The sequence below is a fragment of the Anopheles funestus genome, chromosome 3RL (genome assembly GCF_943734845.2).
Source record: "Anopheles funestus chromosome 3RL, idAnoFuneDA-416_04, whole genome shotgun sequence".
In the NCBI taxonomy this organism is placed as follows: Eukaryota; Metazoa; Arthropoda; class Insecta; order Diptera; family Culicidae; genus Anopheles; species Anopheles funestus.
In genome coordinates this window covers 41,798,642-41,819,571 of record NC_064599.1, presented here as the reverse complement: position 1 = coordinate 41,819,571, position 20,930 = coordinate 41,798,642, and the positions used below count along the sequence as shown (strand labels likewise).

General features: G+C 39.2%; 2 protein-coding genes across 7 annotated transcripts in view; one reads left to right on the top strand and one right to left on the bottom strand.

Moving 5' to 3' along the window:
* The window catches only part of LOC125771864 (uncharacterized), a 124,866-nt gene that overhangs the window by 60,679 nt on the left and 43,257 nt on the right, over window positions 1–20,930 (top strand). For all 5 annotated transcript variants that reach the window (XM_049442971.1, XM_049442972.1, XM_049442968.1 and 2 more), the window contains 3 exons: window positions 8,012–8,951; window positions 9,673–9,791; window positions 19,395–19,477. In XM_049442971.1, the coding sequence (XP_049298928.1) occupies window positions 8,012–8,951; window positions 9,673–9,791; window positions 19,395–19,477 (1,142 nt within the window). The remainder of the gene's footprint in view (window positions 1–8,011; window positions 8,952–9,672; window positions 9,792–19,394; window positions 19,478–20,930) is intronic.
* On the bottom strand, window positions 1,583–7,073 carry LOC125771890 (17-beta-hydroxysteroid dehydrogenase 13-like). 2 transcript variants are annotated; one of them, XM_049443041.1, is made up of 5 exons: window positions 4,840–7,070; window positions 2,563–2,635; window positions 2,253–2,436; window positions 1,979–2,107; window positions 1,583–1,889 (listed from the first exon to the last, which is right to left on the bottom strand). In XM_049443041.1, exons 1-5 carry the CDS (start codon window positions 5,398–5,400, stop codon window positions 1,796–1,798), a joined length of 1,041 nt encoding a protein of 346 aa, XP_049298998.1. In that variant the 5' UTR covers window positions 5,401–7,070; the 3' UTR covers window positions 1,583–1,795. The 2 variants fall into 2 exon arrangements, with proteins under 2 accessions (XP_049298998.1, XP_049298997.1); XM_049443040.1 differs by lacking the exons at window positions 1,583–1,889; window positions 1,979–2,107; window positions 2,253–2,436; window positions 2,563–2,635 and adding exons at window positions 2,852–3,156; window positions 3,220–3,345; window positions 3,434–3,617; window positions 3,767–3,839 and having other exon boundaries at window positions 4,840–7,073.

The following is a 20,930-nucleotide window of genomic DNA, read 5'->3' as shown; positions in this document are numbered from 1 at the left end:
GACCTGTAAGGTCGTCAAAGCCAAGAAGAGAGATAGAGAGAGATATCCTATACGATTTGGTCGGCCTCCGTTTATTCTTTAAAATTATGCTGGTCATCTTAGAAGCGTGAATGAATCGATGCACTCTTCAACAGGGACATATGGTCTAAGTTGCCGGTCTCGGAAAACTTGGACTGAGGGAGAGTGTAATAGGGGAAGGCCCAGGAAGCTGGATTCCTCTATCGTACCATCCAAGCGCCTCGTAGAGAGAAGAAGAAGAGAAGACTCATTACCACTTTCTCATAGTTTTACTTTTATAAGCTTAAATTATCAATAAGGTTCCTTAAAGATGCTAGCTAGCTTCTCAAACCTGTGTTGGGGTAATGCGTGAGACTTATCATAGTCAATTAGTTTTTCAGTAGTTTCTTTAAGATTCATTCATCCTTCAAAAACTACGCTATTAAAGTTGATTGTAATTATTGGGTGCAGCACCGGGGTTTATAACGCGTTTATAAGGGTTTTATCATTAGCGACGAACGCTTGAAAACTGAATTATTCTCATATTTCCTGAGGTATATCAAGTACTTTGGATATTTTTGCTAATTATTTGGCGATTAGCAATTTTATGATAGTTAATCACTGTTGCAGACGCAACGCGTGACCGAACAAATTACAGCCGCATTAGGATACACTATATTTACGAGCTAAAAATTCGTCCGCTTCGTTGGGCGGTTGAGCGACCCTTTTTATGCGGTCACCGATCGTCCTCCCGATCCCACGTCACTGTTCGGATCCCGATCGAAGGCATCGGCACCTGTGCCCTCTACCGGATGTTAGCTAAACTTCTCTATTCCTTTCCTAGGTCCTGTTTTGATCGCGCCGTCACAAACTCACATAGTTTTATTTATAGTAGCTTTTGTGGTGGTGATATAAAGAACCTTCTGGCTGCTATTTCTTGATATTTTAGTATCCTTTTGAGTATTGTAATACCCATTTGAAAAATCCAAACATGATCTCAGAAACATGGACTTCAATCAGGTTCTAAATAAAAAATTAAATATGGCTATATCACAGGTCGTCCCCAACAAATTTAAGTATTTTTTTCTGTTGAAAATGATGATGCTAATTTACAGCTGTGGCTTCAAAACATGAGTTTTCATAAAAAACCCAATCATAAACTCATAAATTTAAAAAAGAACAGTATTTAGAAGGTTTTTTGCCTTTCATTAATCCTCATACAGGTTGAGTAAAATTCTGTCCAGATTTTTAAAGCTATTACTACAGTCAGTAAGCATTTGAATGGTACAGCAACAATGAAGTGGAAATCTGCAGTAAGAATATAAATTCAACTAACTATCTAACAATCCAACCGATTGAAATATAACAGACTGCAATAAAATGAAACTTATAAAACAGAAGCGAAATATTCTAAACGGCTGCATAAATTGCTTAAGACTGGAAAAAAAAGTTACAGAAGGCGAAGAATCAATTTTGCAGAAACTGATAGGTGGTATTGATTGAAAAATTCCCACGCATTCATCAGTACACCAATGTTATACGATGTAGCGCAAAATTACAATCGAATACGGTTTATTTGATGTTCAAACCAATATTTTACGTTAAAAATTATAGCATGTGATTTGTGTACAACTACTAAATGAACAAAGCCTTCCATGGCTTTTACGTACAATTTACAATTTATTGAATATTTTTGATATTTTATAAATAATACAATCTACTGTTTACATACTCACACAATTTGAAAGTACCATTTATAAGATCCGTTTTGAACATCTGTATGAAAACTTTTACAATTTTAGCACTCCTTTTTACTACTTCTCTCCATCAGTGTTGGCAGGTGACCCATAGTCGTTTCAATCAAAAGATTGGTCAACGCATTGGGCAGTAATCTAGGCAAATCACAACAAACAAATAAGAATGGTTGATGTAAATACTGCAATTGCTGCGAGAACGTTCGTTCATTGAATGGGCTACTTACTCTATAAGGGATACGAATAGTCGGATAAAAAACGGTGTAGCAAAGATTTGGGTATACCCTCGTAACATTCCCTCAACAGCAGTGTCCGCCACGGCTTCAGGCGTTAGGATGGTCAGCTTTTCATCCAAACTTGAAGTGCATAAAGGTACAAAAACGTGTATAAGGCAAGATTGAAACAGCTTTTGAAGTGAACCGCCACCCCTCCCCCACATGGCACTTCTCTTCAATGCATAATCAGCCGCATCGATAGGGCTCGCGGGATGTAAGCGCTTACCTTAATTCGTTTAACATATCCACCAATTCCTTCCTGGTGGCGATGAACGTTGGAAATAGAGTTGCAGGAAAAATCGTTTCCTTGAATCCATCTATCGCTATTTCGCGCTCTAGTGCCTGCATCATCCCGCGTACTGCAAACTTCGTAGCAACGTAGGAGATGGTCCGGGGCATCGGAATACAACCTAAAGGAGATATTTAAGAAAAACCAATTGAAATGGAAAACGTAAGTCTTTTGTAAATATAAAAACCAAGCACTTTGCATCGAGCAGCAAAGTACGGGTCGAGGTGCATTCGCCACAGTTACATACCCAGTATCGAACTGACGGCAAGAATGTATCCTCTTTGACGCTGTTTCATTCCATCGATGAATGTACGGATGGTCTACAAAATTGAATAAACGAAGAAGAGAGAACAAAAAAAGTACAAACACGAACTGGTGATTTGAAGAACCTGAAACTTGCCAAAGAGCATTTTTCACGGATCTCAATGTCATCATCACCCAGCGGGTGGGACCGGTCTGCAAATGTGGGTCAAGTTGAAAATGCCCTGTAGTTGCATAATCGTAAGTCAATCACATTTCACATGATGTGAAAATGATTCGTGTTGTAGGAGATTTTTTTTATTGTTATTATTATTGTTGGCCAATGATGTGCTTTCTTGGACAAATTTGTTTGAACTGAGTTGTTCACCGTTGCGCTGATGGACGTTGTTGCGTCATGGCTTCGATAATTGCTGTTTATTTCGGATGCACTGTTGGCTTGGTGAAAAATGATGCTAGCTCACGTGAAGACGCTACCCCACTTCAAGGTTGCCGAGAGCTTTCGTTGCGTACCGTTAGCTTCGGTATTTTGCCTCTCATTACGCAGGACACCAGCAGGTGCCTTAGGCTTGCCGGTAAACATCTGGAAAGAAAACGCATTTGCTGTGTGATCGTTGACTTTGGGTACGCCGTATGCAACACTTACTCGAACTGTTTGCTAAGCAGTGCCATAATGTTTGGGACAAACACTTCCCGCTTGTTCGAGACCATTCCGCTAACGATTTGCTCCGCTACCTGTTCTGGTGTGAAGACGTAGAACCGTTTCAGGAAGCTAAAAACCCAGAGAAAGTTGTTTTGTTTTAAATGGATTAACAACACTGTTCCGGTGTTAAGGACCGAAGGATGTATTGTCCTTGTACTTGAGCTTGTCGAGCATATCCATAAACTGTTGGCGTGTGGCAATCAGGGCAGGGTAGACACAGGTAGTATGTATCGCATTCTCCAACCCATCCATCCTCAGCTCACTGTTGAGCGATTCCATCAGTGCGCGGACAGCATATTTGGTGACCGTGTATGGAATGAAGCGTCCCACCGGGAAGTAAGCTGTAAGGTAGTTAACATCGAATCAATCATACCGGTTAACCTTGCGCAAAGAATGGTTCCAACTACGTTTTCTGTACGGTACTCGGGTGCAATTGCGCTTGTGCATTGTGCTCGCATTTTGCAGAGTGCACTGACCTTCACTTACTTACCCGCGATCGAAGCAATTCCGACGATATGGCCACGGTGCCTAGTGATCATGCCAGGCATGAATGCGCGTATCGTCTACGTGTGTGAAACGAAACAACCTCGTCAGATTAAAAAGGTTACATTACCGTTTGCCCCGAAGAGGCTTAAGCCACCGAAGAGGGTTAAGGTAAATTGAGTACATGCAGGATAGGGAAAGGATAGAAGTAAGACCAGAACCGTCATACAATAAAGGTGCTCACCGGATAACTTCCTTTCGTTTCGCCAATTATGTTTTAATGTGCACTATTTACATGGTGTTGTACAATTTTCACTCTCACATTCACATTGGTCTGAAACTTTGTATTGCTTGTAGATTAATAATTATTTTACCATGTTGACAACTTATTAAAATTACCAGCTAAAATGAAAACGATATTGAGGAAATGAGTTATGGAGAATAATTGTTCTTTGATCATTCGGGCGCGCACAGCGGTCGTAACACTTACGGTTGAATGATTTGATTTCTAACAAATAATAAAAAAACTCTTTTTTTGTGTTCCAATTTTGTAATTGCTCACGTGTGGCGTTGTGCATGGAATACATTAACAATGTTTTTGTATTTAAATGCGCTGTACTTGGTTTTTGTCTCTAATAGAAAAAACTCATATTATTCGCTTTTTGTGTTATTCAGTTGTTACTGTAAGCTGATATTTACATTTGTTGAATGTTCTCCGCAATTGTGTATGTTTCCAAAAAGCAAAAGGTTCCCTTAATTGTCCGAAATTTAATTTTGTACATCACACTTAAGCTATTTTTTGATTCGTACAGAACGGTCCGTATGGCTGCATAGCAGTCATTAGATAACAAACACGTTCCCGTTAAAATTTTAAATAGCTTTTCCTTTTCTTCAAATTTCGAGTTTGTTTTTATGATCACTACATTAAACACTCTTTTGATTGTGGTGAACACATTATTTATTAACAATTTTCCCCAAACATTAAAAAAAATCTATTTACATAAACCCCAAAATATACAAAACCACGAAACTTTGTTCAGCAACAACTTTTCCCTCAAAATTAAAATTAAAACAACTTACCCAGAAATGTGAGAGCAGATTGACATTAACGATGCGTTCCAGATCGGAAGCTTTTCCCTCGGTAAGTGAAAGTATTGCCAGCAGACCAGCATTGTTGACCAACACATCGACCGGACCCAGTTTCGTTTCCACGTCCAGCCGTAACCGTTCTACTGCTTCGTAGTTCGCGATATCGGCTAGAAAGGCTTCCGCCTTAACGCCAAGCTTGCGCACATCTTCAACGGTCCGTTGCGCTCCGGCCTGGTCAATATCGACCACGGCCACATGGCAGCCTTCCTGAGCCAACCGAAGGCATAACGCACGCCCCAGCCCGTTAGCACCGCCGGTCACGAGGGCTATGTGGTCACGGATGGATTTTCGCTTCGTCGGTAACACCAATCCAACCAATCCGCTCAGAAGCAGTGGAACCAGTTGCACCAAGAACTTGACCGTGTCGGGAATGACATGGTTTACGATGAAACGCAGCAATCTCAGCGGCTGGGTACCGGTACTGTGATGGGCTAACTTTGCCGGGACGTATCCATTCTCTGTGTTTGTGAAATAACCCACTTCGGCAGCCATCGCGGTACTGGCTTACGATGCACACGGAATCGATCTTTGCACGGAACGGTCTGTAGCGCGACTGACAGTACCAAACGCGATCTAAGCCTTTGGAAGTCTCCTTCACCATGCAAACCTCTGCTCCAATCGCAAAACAGCTGAAGCGATGCAATGTTGCTGGCGCTTTACTTGCACCAGACAAAGATCCTCTCAGCATTGAAATACGCGCGTCTTTGCTGTTGGATGTATGTTTCGTTTCACTCATACTCTGTCCTACGATCATGCAGATGGGTTATTTCTTTCGCACAGTACGCATGTGTACCCAATCGAGTGTACCGCCAGAGTCTATAAATCGCTGCCTCCCTAGTAGCTATATATGTACATAAGTGACCTTCGAAGATCTGCGGGTGTTCATCCAAGACAACACATGCTACGACACTACCAGCTAAGAACAAGGTTCTCTGTTAAATGTTCTTTACAAAGGGTTAACAACTTCTTGGTGGTGGTTAAAAGCTTGTGATATGGTGATAAATGCGTACAGCTGACCTTTACACGGGCTTGCTTTTACATCCTGATGTGTTTCAAACACATTTTAACGCTTCAGCGGTCTTTTAAACATTCATTTGCATATTTGCGGTGATGTGATATTTGAAATGAAAAATAAAAAAAACACACATACACGGTCGTATAGGTGCTATTTATTTGTTTGTTATTTATATTTCAAAGGTGATAAATGAAACCATAAATAAAGTCTGGGAAGTATTCAAATTAAAGATATTGTCGCCTACAGAAACTTACAAATCATATCAATTGTATGTGTAATCAATATACAATACAATTGATGAAATCTTCTTAAGAGATATATAATAACTACATGTTGAACTGCTGTGAAAACAAAACGCACCTTTCAAGCTCTGAACGAATGTGCGCACCTCAATAGGTCAATTGTTTAAAAATTAAACAACTCCACCACCTTCATTGCTTCTAGCGCGCTTTTACTAGCGCGTAAGAAACTTGAACGATTTTTGGTGAGATAATTATTCATTCGCTCACTGTTTCACAGGCTCTGCCCATTCACTAATTACTCCCAACCATTAATTGATAAGCACATGACGAATGAAGCACGATCATCAGGCAAGCGCGATTGTTCGTTGGGTTGTGGTTGGGAAGAGCCAGAAGGAGCGGGAGGAAATAATTATGCACTTCAGCGTCTTAGCTTGACCCGAGGAAAAGGAACACGGGAATAGAAACCGTTGACGAGGTGGACACGCGCGCTGGAACGGTCGTATTTAACGGATGTAAATTTTTCACCACCTCGATTTGGATTGAATTCGCCTTAGATTTGCTACTTTCAACTTAATAATCTCCCCTTGTTCGGTCGGTAATGTTATGCGCTTCAATTTTTCACCCATTAAATGTCTCACGCCATGCGTGCAAATGTGCATTAAACGTCACGCCAGAGGTCACACGTCAGTAGTGTAATTTCATGCGTCTTAATGCGTGTAGAGTTGAATGAAATTAAAAGTTGTTCCTTGTAAAATGTCGATTATTCCAATGCATAGGAGAAAAGCGCCACCCGTACATTCAGAGCCGATGATAATGTGACAAATATTAACCTAGCCCAAGTTAATCAAGCAGTTCCGCATACATTTGCCCAAAAGCATCCATTTATTGTGGCTACAGATTGATCGGCACCAAATGATAGGCTCATCAGGCTACGCAAACAATAGCGAGTGAATGTGAAACCTCGAGTCATTTTGTTTGGCTAGTATGTCACTGCCACCATCAATCGGTACCGAATTGCTCTTCAATGAAGCATGGTTGCAGCAGTAATTGAGTAATTGGATACATCCAACAATGTCGCTGTTGTCGCACAGCACCCTCGAATCGTCCTGGAATCGGCTGGAGTACCGCCGGGAATAGACGAAACCGTTGTGTGATTGATTGCAGTAATGAGCGTCGTGTAGCATACGGTAGACAGTCGAATTTCAAATCGAACATGTTTTGCAAGTCAGCAGCCCGCCTTAGCAAACGAGGCCTAGCATTACATCTAACGGCCGGGGTGGGATGTACATGAATAATTTTACATTGTCACAACTCACATTCGGCCTAATGACAGCATGTGCGAATGACATGAAATGTTTCCATTTCACAATTGTAAACAAATTGTTTAAATAAATGAGATTTATGCTATTCAGCAATTTATTATTATTTGACAATTTATTTTCAGTTGTTTGGAGCTTTCTTTATTATCTCGGATGTAATTTGAATATTTACTTAATTTTATTCATTGGTAATATTTACTTATTTTTGGAAATTTTTTATTTTTCGCTTTTTTATTTTTTGTTACTGCTGTTGGTGAGTCTCACTGACAGCGCTCTTATTTTTAAAAGATTCATTGTAACACTGATAGTGTTGATTGATTAATTTTTATTACTCTTAAGACACTTAAACGGATCTTATTGCAAAACACTTAACGAAACAATCAAACTTCAAATGTGAAGATACTTCAGTGTGATAATTGAATAAGTCGTTCTGAGTAAACGTACGTTTTGGTCGTTTGCAATTTTATTCTACGTTTGTGCGATTGATGCTAACTTCCCCATATCCAATTTTGTTCCTCGCTTTTCAGAAATCAACTCTACCTCCAGCGATGATAACGCATCGAACGGTGAGGAGGATGTTCTTTATCAACGCGGTGCATCATTCAGTGCCAAGCTCGACATATCCGATCTGCACATATCGATGAAATCGTTCGACGATGACGATGATGAAGATGATGCCGGTGGCAGCGAATCTAAGTCCCGGAACCATCCGGCTAACGCGGGTAATGTCCGGCAGGGAACAGCTAAAACTCGTCCACCGTCGAACGCAAACCCAAACAGCATCGCACCGAGCGATGAATTAGCGCGAAGAAAGGCAAACCGTAATTGGAAACTCGAGCCGTCCTCGAAGCAATCGACGAATATCAATGAGGGCCGGACTCGCTCATCAAACCGCAAGGAAAAATCCATCCAAAACGATGGCCTCCCGTCGCTAGTGACAGCATTCGGTGACGGTGTGCGACACGATCAGCAGCAGAAGACTTCCGCTACCCGAGGTGGTGGTGACCGGCGAAAGTTTAACGCACCATCCGCCAGCAGCAAGAGACCGACCGGTACCGGTGTTGCTGACGGCACTGACACTGCCAATATGCCACTGGCGAGTGATATGGAAATCAGTGGCATATCATTACACTCACCCCTTGCCGGTGGGGAACGCGATCGGTGGCAGCGTGCGGGCGTACCGGAAATGGTAACGTCATCGGCGTCAGCTGCACTGCTGGCGGTTGATGATGATGCATCGGAAATAAGGGCACTGCCGTTGTTGGCTGGTTCGCAGGAAGACGACGGTATGCAGAAGGTGCTGGTGAATGTGCAGCGGGATGGAAAATTACCTCCGGAGGCGATGGGGCGCAGTGTCGTGAGTCCCCATGAGCCCATCATGCCGGGCGTTAGTGCTGACGGTTTGACAATGCAGCCTGAGCCTCGCGATAATGCTACGCAACAAACAGCAGGAGACACTGCGATAAGGTAGGTAGAAATTAAGGTTCATGCATAATTTGTACCATTCTCTGATTCAACAAAAAGACGTTCAATACATCAGTTACATGGGGGTAGGTTTAATCATTACTCTAAAAAAGGCATTATAAATTGATCGCAATTTTACTCTAACTATAATTAAATGAATAACCTTCAATGGATTTAATATCGAAGAGATACAATGCGAAGTTATTTTAACGTATAAATAATATTTTGTTCATAGAAATTGTTGGTAAAACTAAGGTTAAACTTATGCACTTTTGAGTATTGATAGTTTTATTAATTAATATTAAACGTAAAAATACTCCAGAGCAGGATAGAACGAAATTTTCAAATCATTATACCTTATTTGGCATTAAATTGGCGTTATATCGGAAACCTTAAAAGAATAACTTCATTTTTCTTCCCTTTGGTACCGACGTCATTAGAAACTTTGGTTGACGTTAGCAAAGTAACAGGGCTCATTTTAATTAATTTATTGTTACTCTTTTGATATGAAATCTGATTAAATTGCTTAAAATTAAATAAATACGAACGGAATAACAATGATGCTGGAAATGAGGCTCAAGGCAGTCTTTACAGACAAAGGTATTCCTTTATTTTGAGGGGGTTTTTATTAATTAATACGCACTGAACCGACTAACGATTATATTATATTATTTGCTGAATGCTTAAACTTCTCTTCTTATTGTCATTCTATGTCACCCTTCAGTCAACCATGCACGCTTGATTGTGGCGCGGAAGGCAGTTGTTACGTCTCAGCGGAAGGACCGTCTGTATCGATGCGATGTCTGTGCACGTTTGGAAAAATTGGCCCCCGTTGTGAAGAAGGTAAGATAAAAAGCATTTTGCTCGCAATCGATTGCTTAAATTTACGCGATAAAACTAGCAGCGGAATGCAATTTGCGGCATTAGGCAATTGGACAATGGTTTGCTCATTAGAAACAGGACAGACATACGTTAGGTATGCCAGTCGTGAGCGACTGTTTGGACTTCAAATAAACAATTTGTTTTATCATTTCGTTTTTTACATCATTTCTTTAAAATAATGTACATGTTTTCTGTGGATGTACATGTTTTCTCTATTTTTCCATGTTTTTCCATGCTATTGTACATTTTTTCTCTATATGCCTTTATTCCCTTACATTGTGTCAACTAATCGACAATTTATATTTTTAAACTGTTTTATTATGTTATTGAAATAACAAAATCAAACACAAATTGAAATGAGATTTAAAGAAAACAATCGAGCCTAAGCTAAAATCAAAAATTGCGAATTATATATTAAGGTTGTTGACTTTGGAAAAATCATCTACATATAATACGAATCTTAAGTACCTACAATTCATAATGTCACGTATCGGAATACCCGCATTCCATCCGATCAATTGAGTTGCACCCGAAACAAAAAGAAAGTCTTGCATAGTACATTCTGAATACATACTAAATAAATAGCTACAAAAAATTAATCAAATTACAATGCATACCCTTTCCACAAAATCCCAACCACGTGCTAGCAGAAAAACCCGGGAAAGCATGTTTCCCCATTTGCTCCATCTAAGTTCAAGTTCTTTTTGATTGTTGCCAGCCAATATGGGCAAACAAACCTTAGCAAATGGTTGCGTGTATTTTTCTTCCATTGGTCGTATTGCGAGCGAGACAGTGCAAAAGCTTGCTGGGAAAATTCTTCTTAGTCTGGGTGGCAAAACCTAGCGAAAAGAATGTGAGCCACCGTACGATGATATTGAATTCGAAATTCCGTGTCAGCTTGGAATGCCAATTTTGTTCTGTTTTAATGAACTCGATCCTGTGTTCAAACGGAGCTCGAAGGCAAGTGAGAAAGAAAATCGAATGTGTGTGTGTGTATGGCGTTCACACGAACGATAGGATGGTGTTGCACCATGAAACTTCGGATGAGGCCAACATTCACCGAGTGACATTTGAACGTTTGTGCAGAAATGCGTAGTAACTAGGGTTTATATGCTGTTACGAGTGAGAAAACTACCATCTACAAAAGTTTTTTAACACTTCAAGTAACGTAAACAGTGTTTGTAATGGATACGTTTCATGCCATTTACTTTACTTTCATTGAGGTTTAGTAAAACGAACTTTTACAATGTCTTTTAAAATAAACAGCTTTTGCTTACCTTGCTGTATTTGTGTGTGTTTTTTATCAAACTTCTACTGTTTAAAAAAAACCATTCTAAAGACCCCAAAAAATTGTGAAAATTAAGTATCGCAGCACTTTCACACCAACACACTTTAGCTAGGGCGCATTCGGCGCGGTACGATCATCAGCTCTGCTGTTCACTGAAGAACTTTTATGGTTCAAGTTACCGCCCCAATTGGAGAAAAATTTGAGATATCAACTCACGATTGGTGGCATCCGTACGGAGATGAGTTCGAGCAGAAACTGCGCACTGTGACAGAAAATCGGATCAGCGCCCATGCACGAGAGGAAAACTTTTCTTCGATTGAAATTAAAAGTTGTGAGTTGCGTGGGGGGCAATATAGAAATAAAACAACCTCACGGATTTCAGTTTCATTTCACAGTGTGCTGAATTTTCGGCGTTTCTGCACCACTTGAAGAGTTTTTCCTCAAATTCAACGGAAAGCAAGAGTTCTTCATAATTTGCCACTGTTCCGCACGAATATTGGTGATCATTGGTGCATGAGTTAAGTGTGTATGTTACACGAATATCATCACCCGTGGAAATTGGAGTGGGGAATGGTACAACGTAGTTTTTTTGAGTTCTGCTACGGTAGCATTTTTTGTAATACCATCGGCCGACTAGTTACAAACCAGCTGTTTCCTAACCACGTCAAATGCTGAACTTACCGCTTAATGGCGGTGGAAAATTAATGTGAAGTTTTGCAGAGTTCAAAATCTTTGTTCTGATTTTTAATTTGTTCTGAGTGGGACCCAAACGAAGTGAGGAAATTGCGAGACAATAGCATAATTAAATTCGTTGAAACAAGCAAATACAAAACCAACAACAACTGCTACAAGTTTTTCCAAAAAACTCTATCTGTAGCATGTTACGGAAATAACTCTTTAAAACATAGCGCTTTTTTACATTACAGATTACAGTAAAGCGAAAACATAGCTCACGATCAAAAGCACCGAATCCATGCAGCTTTATTCCCCAATCGGTCTTTGATGTTGCCTACACGGTTCATTTTCAATACTGTATACATGTTAGGCATCTCTTGGCATGTGATTTCCACGATTCGGAGCAAACATGCTCCACACCTCCACACCAAGCAAGCGAGACATTAACGATGCCACAATTTTTCAGCGTTACTCCAAATAAACCGCAGCATAAAGGAGCTTTAAAGAAAAAAAGCATGGAAAATATAAGAAAATATTCAATGCTGTGGTGTAGGTGAAAAATTTCATACCATAAATCAAAGGAAAGGAAGGTGGAATTTGTACCCCTGCCGCTAGTCACTCTAGTTGCTTTAGATAGATGATATAGCCTTCACGTGCGGAAAGCTGCCGGTTTCGATCGCTAAGAAGGAATACAAAATTAAATGAATTTTCTAAAACCAAAATTTTCCCAAAAGAAGGTTTTGCTTGTGGATGGAAAGGATCCTGCAAAATAAAATGAATAAACCAAAAAGGAATGGCTTGCTCAAGATGAAGGAAAACTTTTGTTTCCTTAGCCGCCAATTTACTGAAGTCGTGCGAGCGTTTTTTTTTCACCGACACAAACGTTGTTTGAAGCAGAATGGAATCATGGTGGGGAAGTTATTTTTACACTTCATCTACCTACCCATTATCCGAGAATCAAGATCGAAAAATCAACTTCCCGCCAATCGGGAAGGTCTATTGGAGGGTACATTTTGTTTTCACACTTTTTATTATCATTACTCTTCCGATTGTTTGGCCATCATCTCTTTCCGTGGCCTTCGGATTCGACTGCTGTACTTTGCATAACAACTTTACCAGCTTCACACACCTTCGGTTCGCACCGTGCACCGGTACCAACGGTTTGGTTTTTGCAGATAATTTACAATTATGTGTTTCCTTTTTTTTTGTTAACTTTTGTAACGCGTATACCTTGAAATTTGCACCACTCGTTTGATCCGTTCTGAGGCGTGCATAAAATCGTTTACGGTAACACACACACACACAAATACAAAAACAACGGTAAAAAGAATTTCTTTCTCAAACACTCTCTACTGAACGGTTCGGTACCTCGTTTGATGGGAATATACCTCCAAAAAGAATATGTAAATAGATATTTTCACCTATTAAGGATGTTTGCTTTGTGGAGGAAATTTGTTATTTTCCGTAAAACCGTATCGGATGGGCCAACATTCAATGGTTCATAATGTTTCTATTTACTGCTTGGCGTTCTTTATGAACCATGAACGAACACAACGCATTGAGCATTATAATGAGCATGATATTTTTTTTTCTGAATCGTATTACAACGAAGTTAATATTACGCTTTTGTAAGACCTGAACGATGAACTGTGACGTTTATAATTGAAATAATTTTTTTTCATATTGAATTTTTCTAAAGTCTTGCCTATTCAAAGCTTTATTTAAAAATTTAAAATTTATTTAAAAAATTAAGTTGCAATCATCCTTTAAATCTTATAACGCTGTTGAACAACGTGATCGCATAAATAAAAAATAAATAATGTTCAAAATGAATTTAAAAAAATTTAATTTTCTCAACAAAGTTTTATGCTCTATGCAAACAAGCTCCAAAATAATGTTTGAGGTTCGTTCAAAGCACTTCATCAACAGCCATTTTTATGACCGTATGTTACCTAACAAGCGATTTGTCGATATATTTATGTTACCTTATGTAGGAGTTGTGCCGAAGTTATGCAACGTGTCAACGTCGACATGTCTTGCTGCAGTGAACGACCGTCCACGGCCATATGTATCGGTTGGTAGAGTGAAAGACTTTCAACAAACTGACAGCTCATCCGTCCTTACATTTTACACAACCTGTAACCTTCGGGTTCTACTAGCAGCGTCCCCACAGTATTGGTCCAGCTGTCCTGGGCAGCTTTTTTTCTAAACGACATTGAGCGGCGACTTTCTTTACATCTTCTGGCAATCGAGGACACAGTTTGTAGCTAGTGCAGTATGCACGATACTGCAGTAAGAACGAAATGGGAGGGATTGTTAGCTTGCCTGGTTTGCCGATGGTACTGATGCTTATCTTTGCAGTCGTGCCGTACTGAATTTTAACTGGAGACAAATCGTGTCGCAAGAACTTACAATCGTCGACTGCATGGAAATCCAGCACGTAGGGTGGTATGGGCGAACGATTGTTTGAATTGACAGTTTCGAAAAGGGTAGCGTGTGGGTGGTCAAACTGGAGCCGTCTAATGGTGGAGATGATACTACGAGACATACAAGATGAAGCCAATTTGCAGCGACGTAATGAAGTATATTTGAAACCGTAGTAGATCTTGCAGCGCTAGTTGACTGTTGCAAGATACCTTAATACCATCATTTAACTTTTGTTCAAAAACCAATTTGAAATGTAAATGTATTCAAACGTTAAAAATGGTTAGTAGAAAGTATAAGCAATCTTCAATATCTGAACTCCAATGTGATTGACGCTATATGCTAGCTCTACGAGAGATGGCTTTCATTCCTGCCGATCGAATAAAATCCAACAAATGTCATTCCTCTTACCATCATCTATACGAAGCTAACGAGCCATTACCCGCTGTCATATCTATTTCAAGATTGTTAATTGACACATGCAGCTTGTTGGATGGAAGTAGAGTGACCGTTTGTAAAATCTGCTGTTCAAGCACGACGGCAAGCAGTGACAGTCATATCCTTGCGGAGGACAATTAAATCTAGCGAAGAAAAAAAACATGAAACATCAACCTAAACTGGAGATCATTGTCAGGACAAGGCAAAGAGGTGAAGAGATACGAGCTCCGGATAGCGATGCGAAACGGACAGCCACACAATGCATCATATCGCGCGCAAAGTACTCCCCCGAGCGCCTGGTTGCGTGAACCAACACAGCAGAACGTCGCAGGGAGAAAGAAAGAGAGAGAGAAAAAAAACAAGTGAGAAATCCATTATCTCGCAAGTGCACTACCATCATTGCAGCGAATGTCGCTTGTCTGGGCTGCTGATTCGTGTTTCGGGATGCAATTTGCCATCGCTGACAGCAGCACTCGGTTGTTTGGATGCGAACCCGATGTGTCAGTGTTGGTTCTTTTGAGGTTGGATTTCGCGGTCCAGAGTTGCTTACTGCAGAAAGCCAATCGATGCGAATGGTTTCTTGGTACACAATGGTAACTGGTATCAGTTTACAGCTATGCTACTTCGATACAGTACCACTTGTTCAGCGATAAATTGTCATCACAAAACACACTCCTGATCCTGGGAAAACGATATTGAGAGCACTTCAATGCTCTAGATAGAAGCAAAGCCAGAATCAATTTTGAGGCACTAGTGTGACTAACATATTGAATGAATGAAATAATCGATTAAATGCGTCTCATAGTAATCGAGGTAGAGCTAAGTTTGTTGTACTAAGAAACAATCGAATCAAATCATAAACAATACAGGTAATCAATTAAAGAAGGATCAAATTGATTTCACGATTCAGTGTTTCATTCGTAGAATTCAATGTTGCATAATTACTTAAGTGTTTTTGTTTTAAAAAATGCAAATAGCACAAACACTCCCACTTAACCTTAATTGAACCAATCCCGAAGCTAATTTTGAAATGAATCGGAAATTTGAAATAATAATTAAATATTGAGAGTTGTGAGTTTCCAAGAACAGCTTCGGCGTTTGGTTTACTACACAGAAAGAAGTATTGTGAGTCTTTATTTGAACAGGCCCTCTTAACAATTGTACTATCCAAGAAAAATGCATGTGACAAGTATTTTCGAGCAAAAATGTTCTAAAAAAAATAAATTGCAAAGAATCTTAAAAAACATATTTGGGTTTTATGGACTTCTATTCATAAACAAGGTTTTAGTATTTTTTTCAAAATTGAAAATAGTTTTCGATAAACTGTTTTTTTTTCCAAAACACTATTAATTCTTATTCTTCCACAGATTTACGAGATTGTACAAGAAGTAATTTATAGTGTAAATAGTAAATGAAATTCATTAATGATTAACTTGTTTAGTGTCTTTATTATCTGTACATTGAATTAACTTCGATGCTGTAAAGCAGCTTATTTTTAGCGAAATTATTTACTTTTAAATTATTGAAAGTATTTTTTTAAATAAATTTTTATTTACATAAATAATAATATAAATCTGTTCATTTGTTTAACCTTCGTTCAATCCTTACGTCTCCCAAATATTATCCGTCTCTGATGAGTTGTTGTTTTGCAAGGGTGTTAATGTGTGTTTAACGGTTTAACGCTTCGGACAGATTATTTTCAGCGTCTGCGTTTACCCCCGGGGGAATTTGTGTGTGTGTTTTTTTCACTTCAACTTAATATTACGCTCTTCCTGTATCTTCGTGAATCTCAAAATGGAAACCATTATTCCCTGCAGAAGCAAGGGACACGGAATCTTATGCAGAAGCGTTCCGATCATGGTTTAGGCACATAACCTGGGCCCCATGTCAGTCTGGGAGGAAATTGAAATCCTTTACCAGTGGTGGCATAAATTTGAAAACTTTTCAATCCGTAGGGGTACATTTTCTAAACATCGTCGTACCAATGGCAACATCAAACGAAACAAAAACGGTTCACTTGTGCAAAGATCCAGGGCGTACGATGACTACCAAGCGTATAGCATAAAAGCTTCCTCGATGAGAATCGTGTACGCCGAGACAAAGTCGGGGAAAACTATCTGCCCTCGGTACTGCACCAACTTTTCTGTTGACAATGAGGGTGTGTACGAATGGATGATGGCGCAAACTTTTTCCTCTGCCAGAACTGGCGAAGAAAACATTTTCGCTGACAAGGGTAAGCTTACTCGAGCTCGGAGTTTTCTTCTGAGGTCCAAAAGGGAGAAGAACCCGGAAAATCCAATAAAGCGGCTTAAGTTTTAGTGACTGAAACGATCGTTTCTGCGGGCCTTCAACCGTTCGATGAAACGGATGTGCGAGCAACCGGGCACAGATGCGAATGGATTTTGCCGGCAAATACTCCGGTTGAGCCGGCACATATCAATTGATTGTTTCCATCATGAAACAATCACCGACCATCATACGGTTTTACGCTCGAATGGTAATTAGATTGACGGTGCAGGAAAACTGCGCACAACGTTTCTGGAGAAAAAAAAAGGAAACCGATAAAGTTTTTTTACTAATGCTGTTTCTCTGTAAGGCTTAGTAAGAAAAATAGATTTACCTGCAATAAAACATTCGCAGAAAATCTTACAAGGAGATTTGCTTCTCGTAATAGAATACACTAGCTTGGGTAATTGGATTATTCGTTTTTTTCTGAACGTTAAACAACACGGAATTATTGTTGAGTCATTGATTTGAGCCAAAAGCTTTGTCAGAAAACTTATACATCCTTCGTTACATTGAAACATTTTGAAGATCTCATGTATTTACATCGATGCTGCTGTTGTTTGTGTTAAGATTAGTTGATTGTTCAATATTTGTACCTTTTTCTAAAGATAGATTTCCATTTGAGGAACATAAAAAGCCGCTTGAAAATAAATTGTTGCTCTTATCACTATTTTTACTACCCACGCTACACCAACACACTTTTACTAAGTAAGCTATACTATAAAATAAATCCCTATTCGCTAGAAGGCGTTGCTATAATACTTTTCTCATGATTTCTTCAGGTACAACATGCTTTTTTGGTTTCATTTGATTCTTATCAATCATTAGATAAAAATTTACCACATTAAAAAAGTGTGGAAACAATCAAAATAGGATCGATAGTACACTTTGTAAGGCTTGCATAAATGTAATGGCATGCAATTTCATCAATAAGGAGTACTAAATTCACTCGGCTGCTAGGATAAACGAAAGAAATATAAAAAAAATTCTTTAAACTAAAAAAATAAAACTTAGAAAATAGGAAAACTGAATCAACAGTAAATCACAACTCTGTGAACTATTCCTTCCGACATAAACGAAATAATATCGACATATTTGATATCGGGATAGGTTGTCGGAGAATGCGCGTACCCTTTGATTGATAAAAAATTTTCCAACGAAAGTTTAGAAAGGATCTCCTTGCAACAGAAGAACCACGAAGAAATACACATACACGATCATTGTCTACGGAGAAGACCGTCTGAGAATACAAGGACATTCCTTGTCGATGAAAACTTTACTAATGGTGAGTCGCCTTTAAAGGAAAAGACCACCTAAAAATACACAGTAAACGTTCGAGAGTATACAAACGAGAAGTCTTAAAATTTGTTATATAAGTTGATTCTTTTTTAACAGTGAAAAGAAACCTCATTTTTTTATATAAATCCGTATTATTTGATTTTCAATTGTTACACTAAAACCTCCAAGATCTTTGGTGATCATTCGGTTGACATTTGTGATGGCATTTGTGATCCCATGAGGGTATTAAGTTAATTAAGGATCCCAGACACGTTTATTCCCTGGATGTAGTCCTATCAATTTTATTTTATTTTATATTAGAGTTACACTAATAGTCTATCAACGTTCCTCTCTGAGGGATCTTAGCTTATAAGCTGATGATAATATATTTACCACTGTCAAAGATGCGAGGCATTTTCATCTCCAAAGGTAACCAGGCCTTATGCCTTATGAAGAGGATAGGTATGGAGTTCCGTGATCCTACATGGCATAACATTTATTCATCGAACCTACAATGAACGGTGACTACTGCTTGGTCTTGACCATTCGACTCTCCGATGCTTTCATTAATATGTTCGCGCCAAACAGATCGCTAAGATCAAGATTACTAAGATATTTTTTTCCTGCTGAGCTTACGAGGACCAAATATGGACAAAGCAAACACATACTTGGTGATGTACCGTGAACTAATTGTCATCCTGGATCAAAGCGATTTCAACCTATAACCACTCATGTATGAAGAGCGTCTAAAATTTCGTCTTGAGTAGGTTATCTTCTATTTAGGTTATCTAGGATAATTATTAGTTAAGAAGTTTGTATAGACCACAAGGATCCGACTAATATTTAAATAATTAAAATTTTGTCCAGGTTCCGTCCTGTGAAAGTTCGCTACTACCACACCAACAGCTGAGAACTACGAAAGTATTGATCATTTTATTAAGATCTTGGCTGTCTAGATCTCTATCAAAATAAATGCATTATGCCAATACATGGTTATACTCAATGTTTATTTAAGTGAATCAAGATTTAATTATCCTGTTTACCAACAAATTTCTAATGCAACGTAATTTGTGCTTATTTGTCATTTTCCGTAATAGGTATTTCATTTACATGAAGTAAATCATTCCTTTCTTCAATAAAATGTTAACACACTTTGTTTATTTTTCCTTTCGCAGATGCCAAGGTGAATACTCCGCGGTTCAGCAAACATTCTTGGGTGGCGTTTCCAGCCCTCAGAGGAGCGTACAAGCATGTACAGGTAGGTTTAAAGCAATTAACATTTATTTTAGAAGTATTTAGAATGTTAGAATGTATTAATAATGTAGCCCATTATGCATCATTATGATGTTTTATTGAACAAAGGCAAATTGTTCCCAATAATCCACTATGAAACAAATCCGTTTTCCAAGCGTCACTATTCTTTTGTAGCGTTAGTGTGCTATTTCACAAGTACATATATACCGCAGATGCCGAAAGTTGTAGGTCAATTTTGAAATAATGATTATTTCAATCATTGCTAGTGCAATCATCTCGTCTGCGGTTTCCAACATTTTTCATCGAAGCCGCATCAGTGTAAACGTTTTTGTATTCATTTTTTCCCAAGCTTCTATTATCAAGCAAATATGCAGAGATAGAAAAATAACGAAATAAAACAGAATCGTTGTCCGTTCGGGCGGATCGTACATATCACCGGGATCAATTTGTTAAGCCGTTGTTGTAGCGATGGTGGATAAAGCTCATTCTTTTTGTTTTTGTTCACTTTTTATGCGCTTCTTTTTTCTGTCTAGCATACGCCACAAAACAGTCGCACTATCAGTGTCAATTCCAAAACCGACACCACACACGCATACACTTCGATTCCAATCAACGTCCGACGGCGTTATAGAATAGTCCTCACAACCTCACCATGTCCTGTTCTCTACCGCTAACCGGTACAGAAAAAGCTACCCAAAGGGTTTTGCCTAACACGCGCACGCGAGCAATCCAACCGTGCGCAATAGCAACAAAACCCACACGCGCAAAACGAAAACCACCACAGAAGGGCCAGTAGGTGTAGGAACAAAAAATAACCCCTAACAGATTCGTTGCAACCGTGTGTCCTCGTACACCTGCACTAACGCCCGACCGTACATTGAATGGTCAGATGAATGGTTTTTGAGCTTTCGAGTTTTGGGCTCGTGTTTGTTGCGCGCGTTTTTCCACACTTCAACCGCCGGTGTTGGGGGTTTGGGAAATTGTTCTTCCCGCTGCTATGCGTTTTCCACGTGCGTTCCGGGATGGGGTCGCAAGTGTTGTTATTGTTATGATATTCAAACCAGTGCGGAAAGGCCGGTGGCTCCGCGCCTCGGGAAAAGGTCCTCATTTTTGTTTCGATAATACAGATCCTGCTGTGCGCTAACACCTCGTTTGGTTTGGTGAGAATGGAGCTCTCGGATATTTGTGTGTGTGTTTATGTTTTTTTAGTTTGTTTGTTGTTTTTTTTTTAATTTTATTTCATCCTAAAACACGTCACTGCAAAGGCCATGTTTGAAAACAGTTTGGCTGGTGTTTGTTGAGTTGTAGTTGTGTGTGTAATTTTTTTGTTATTTGTTTTATTCGTTTGATGTCGCGTTGTATGCCTCATACATTCACCCTACTGTGGCTTTATGGCTATTGTGTATTTTAAACCCGTTTTTATAAAATCGCCTAGTTTCCGTTCGGTTTTACAGAAA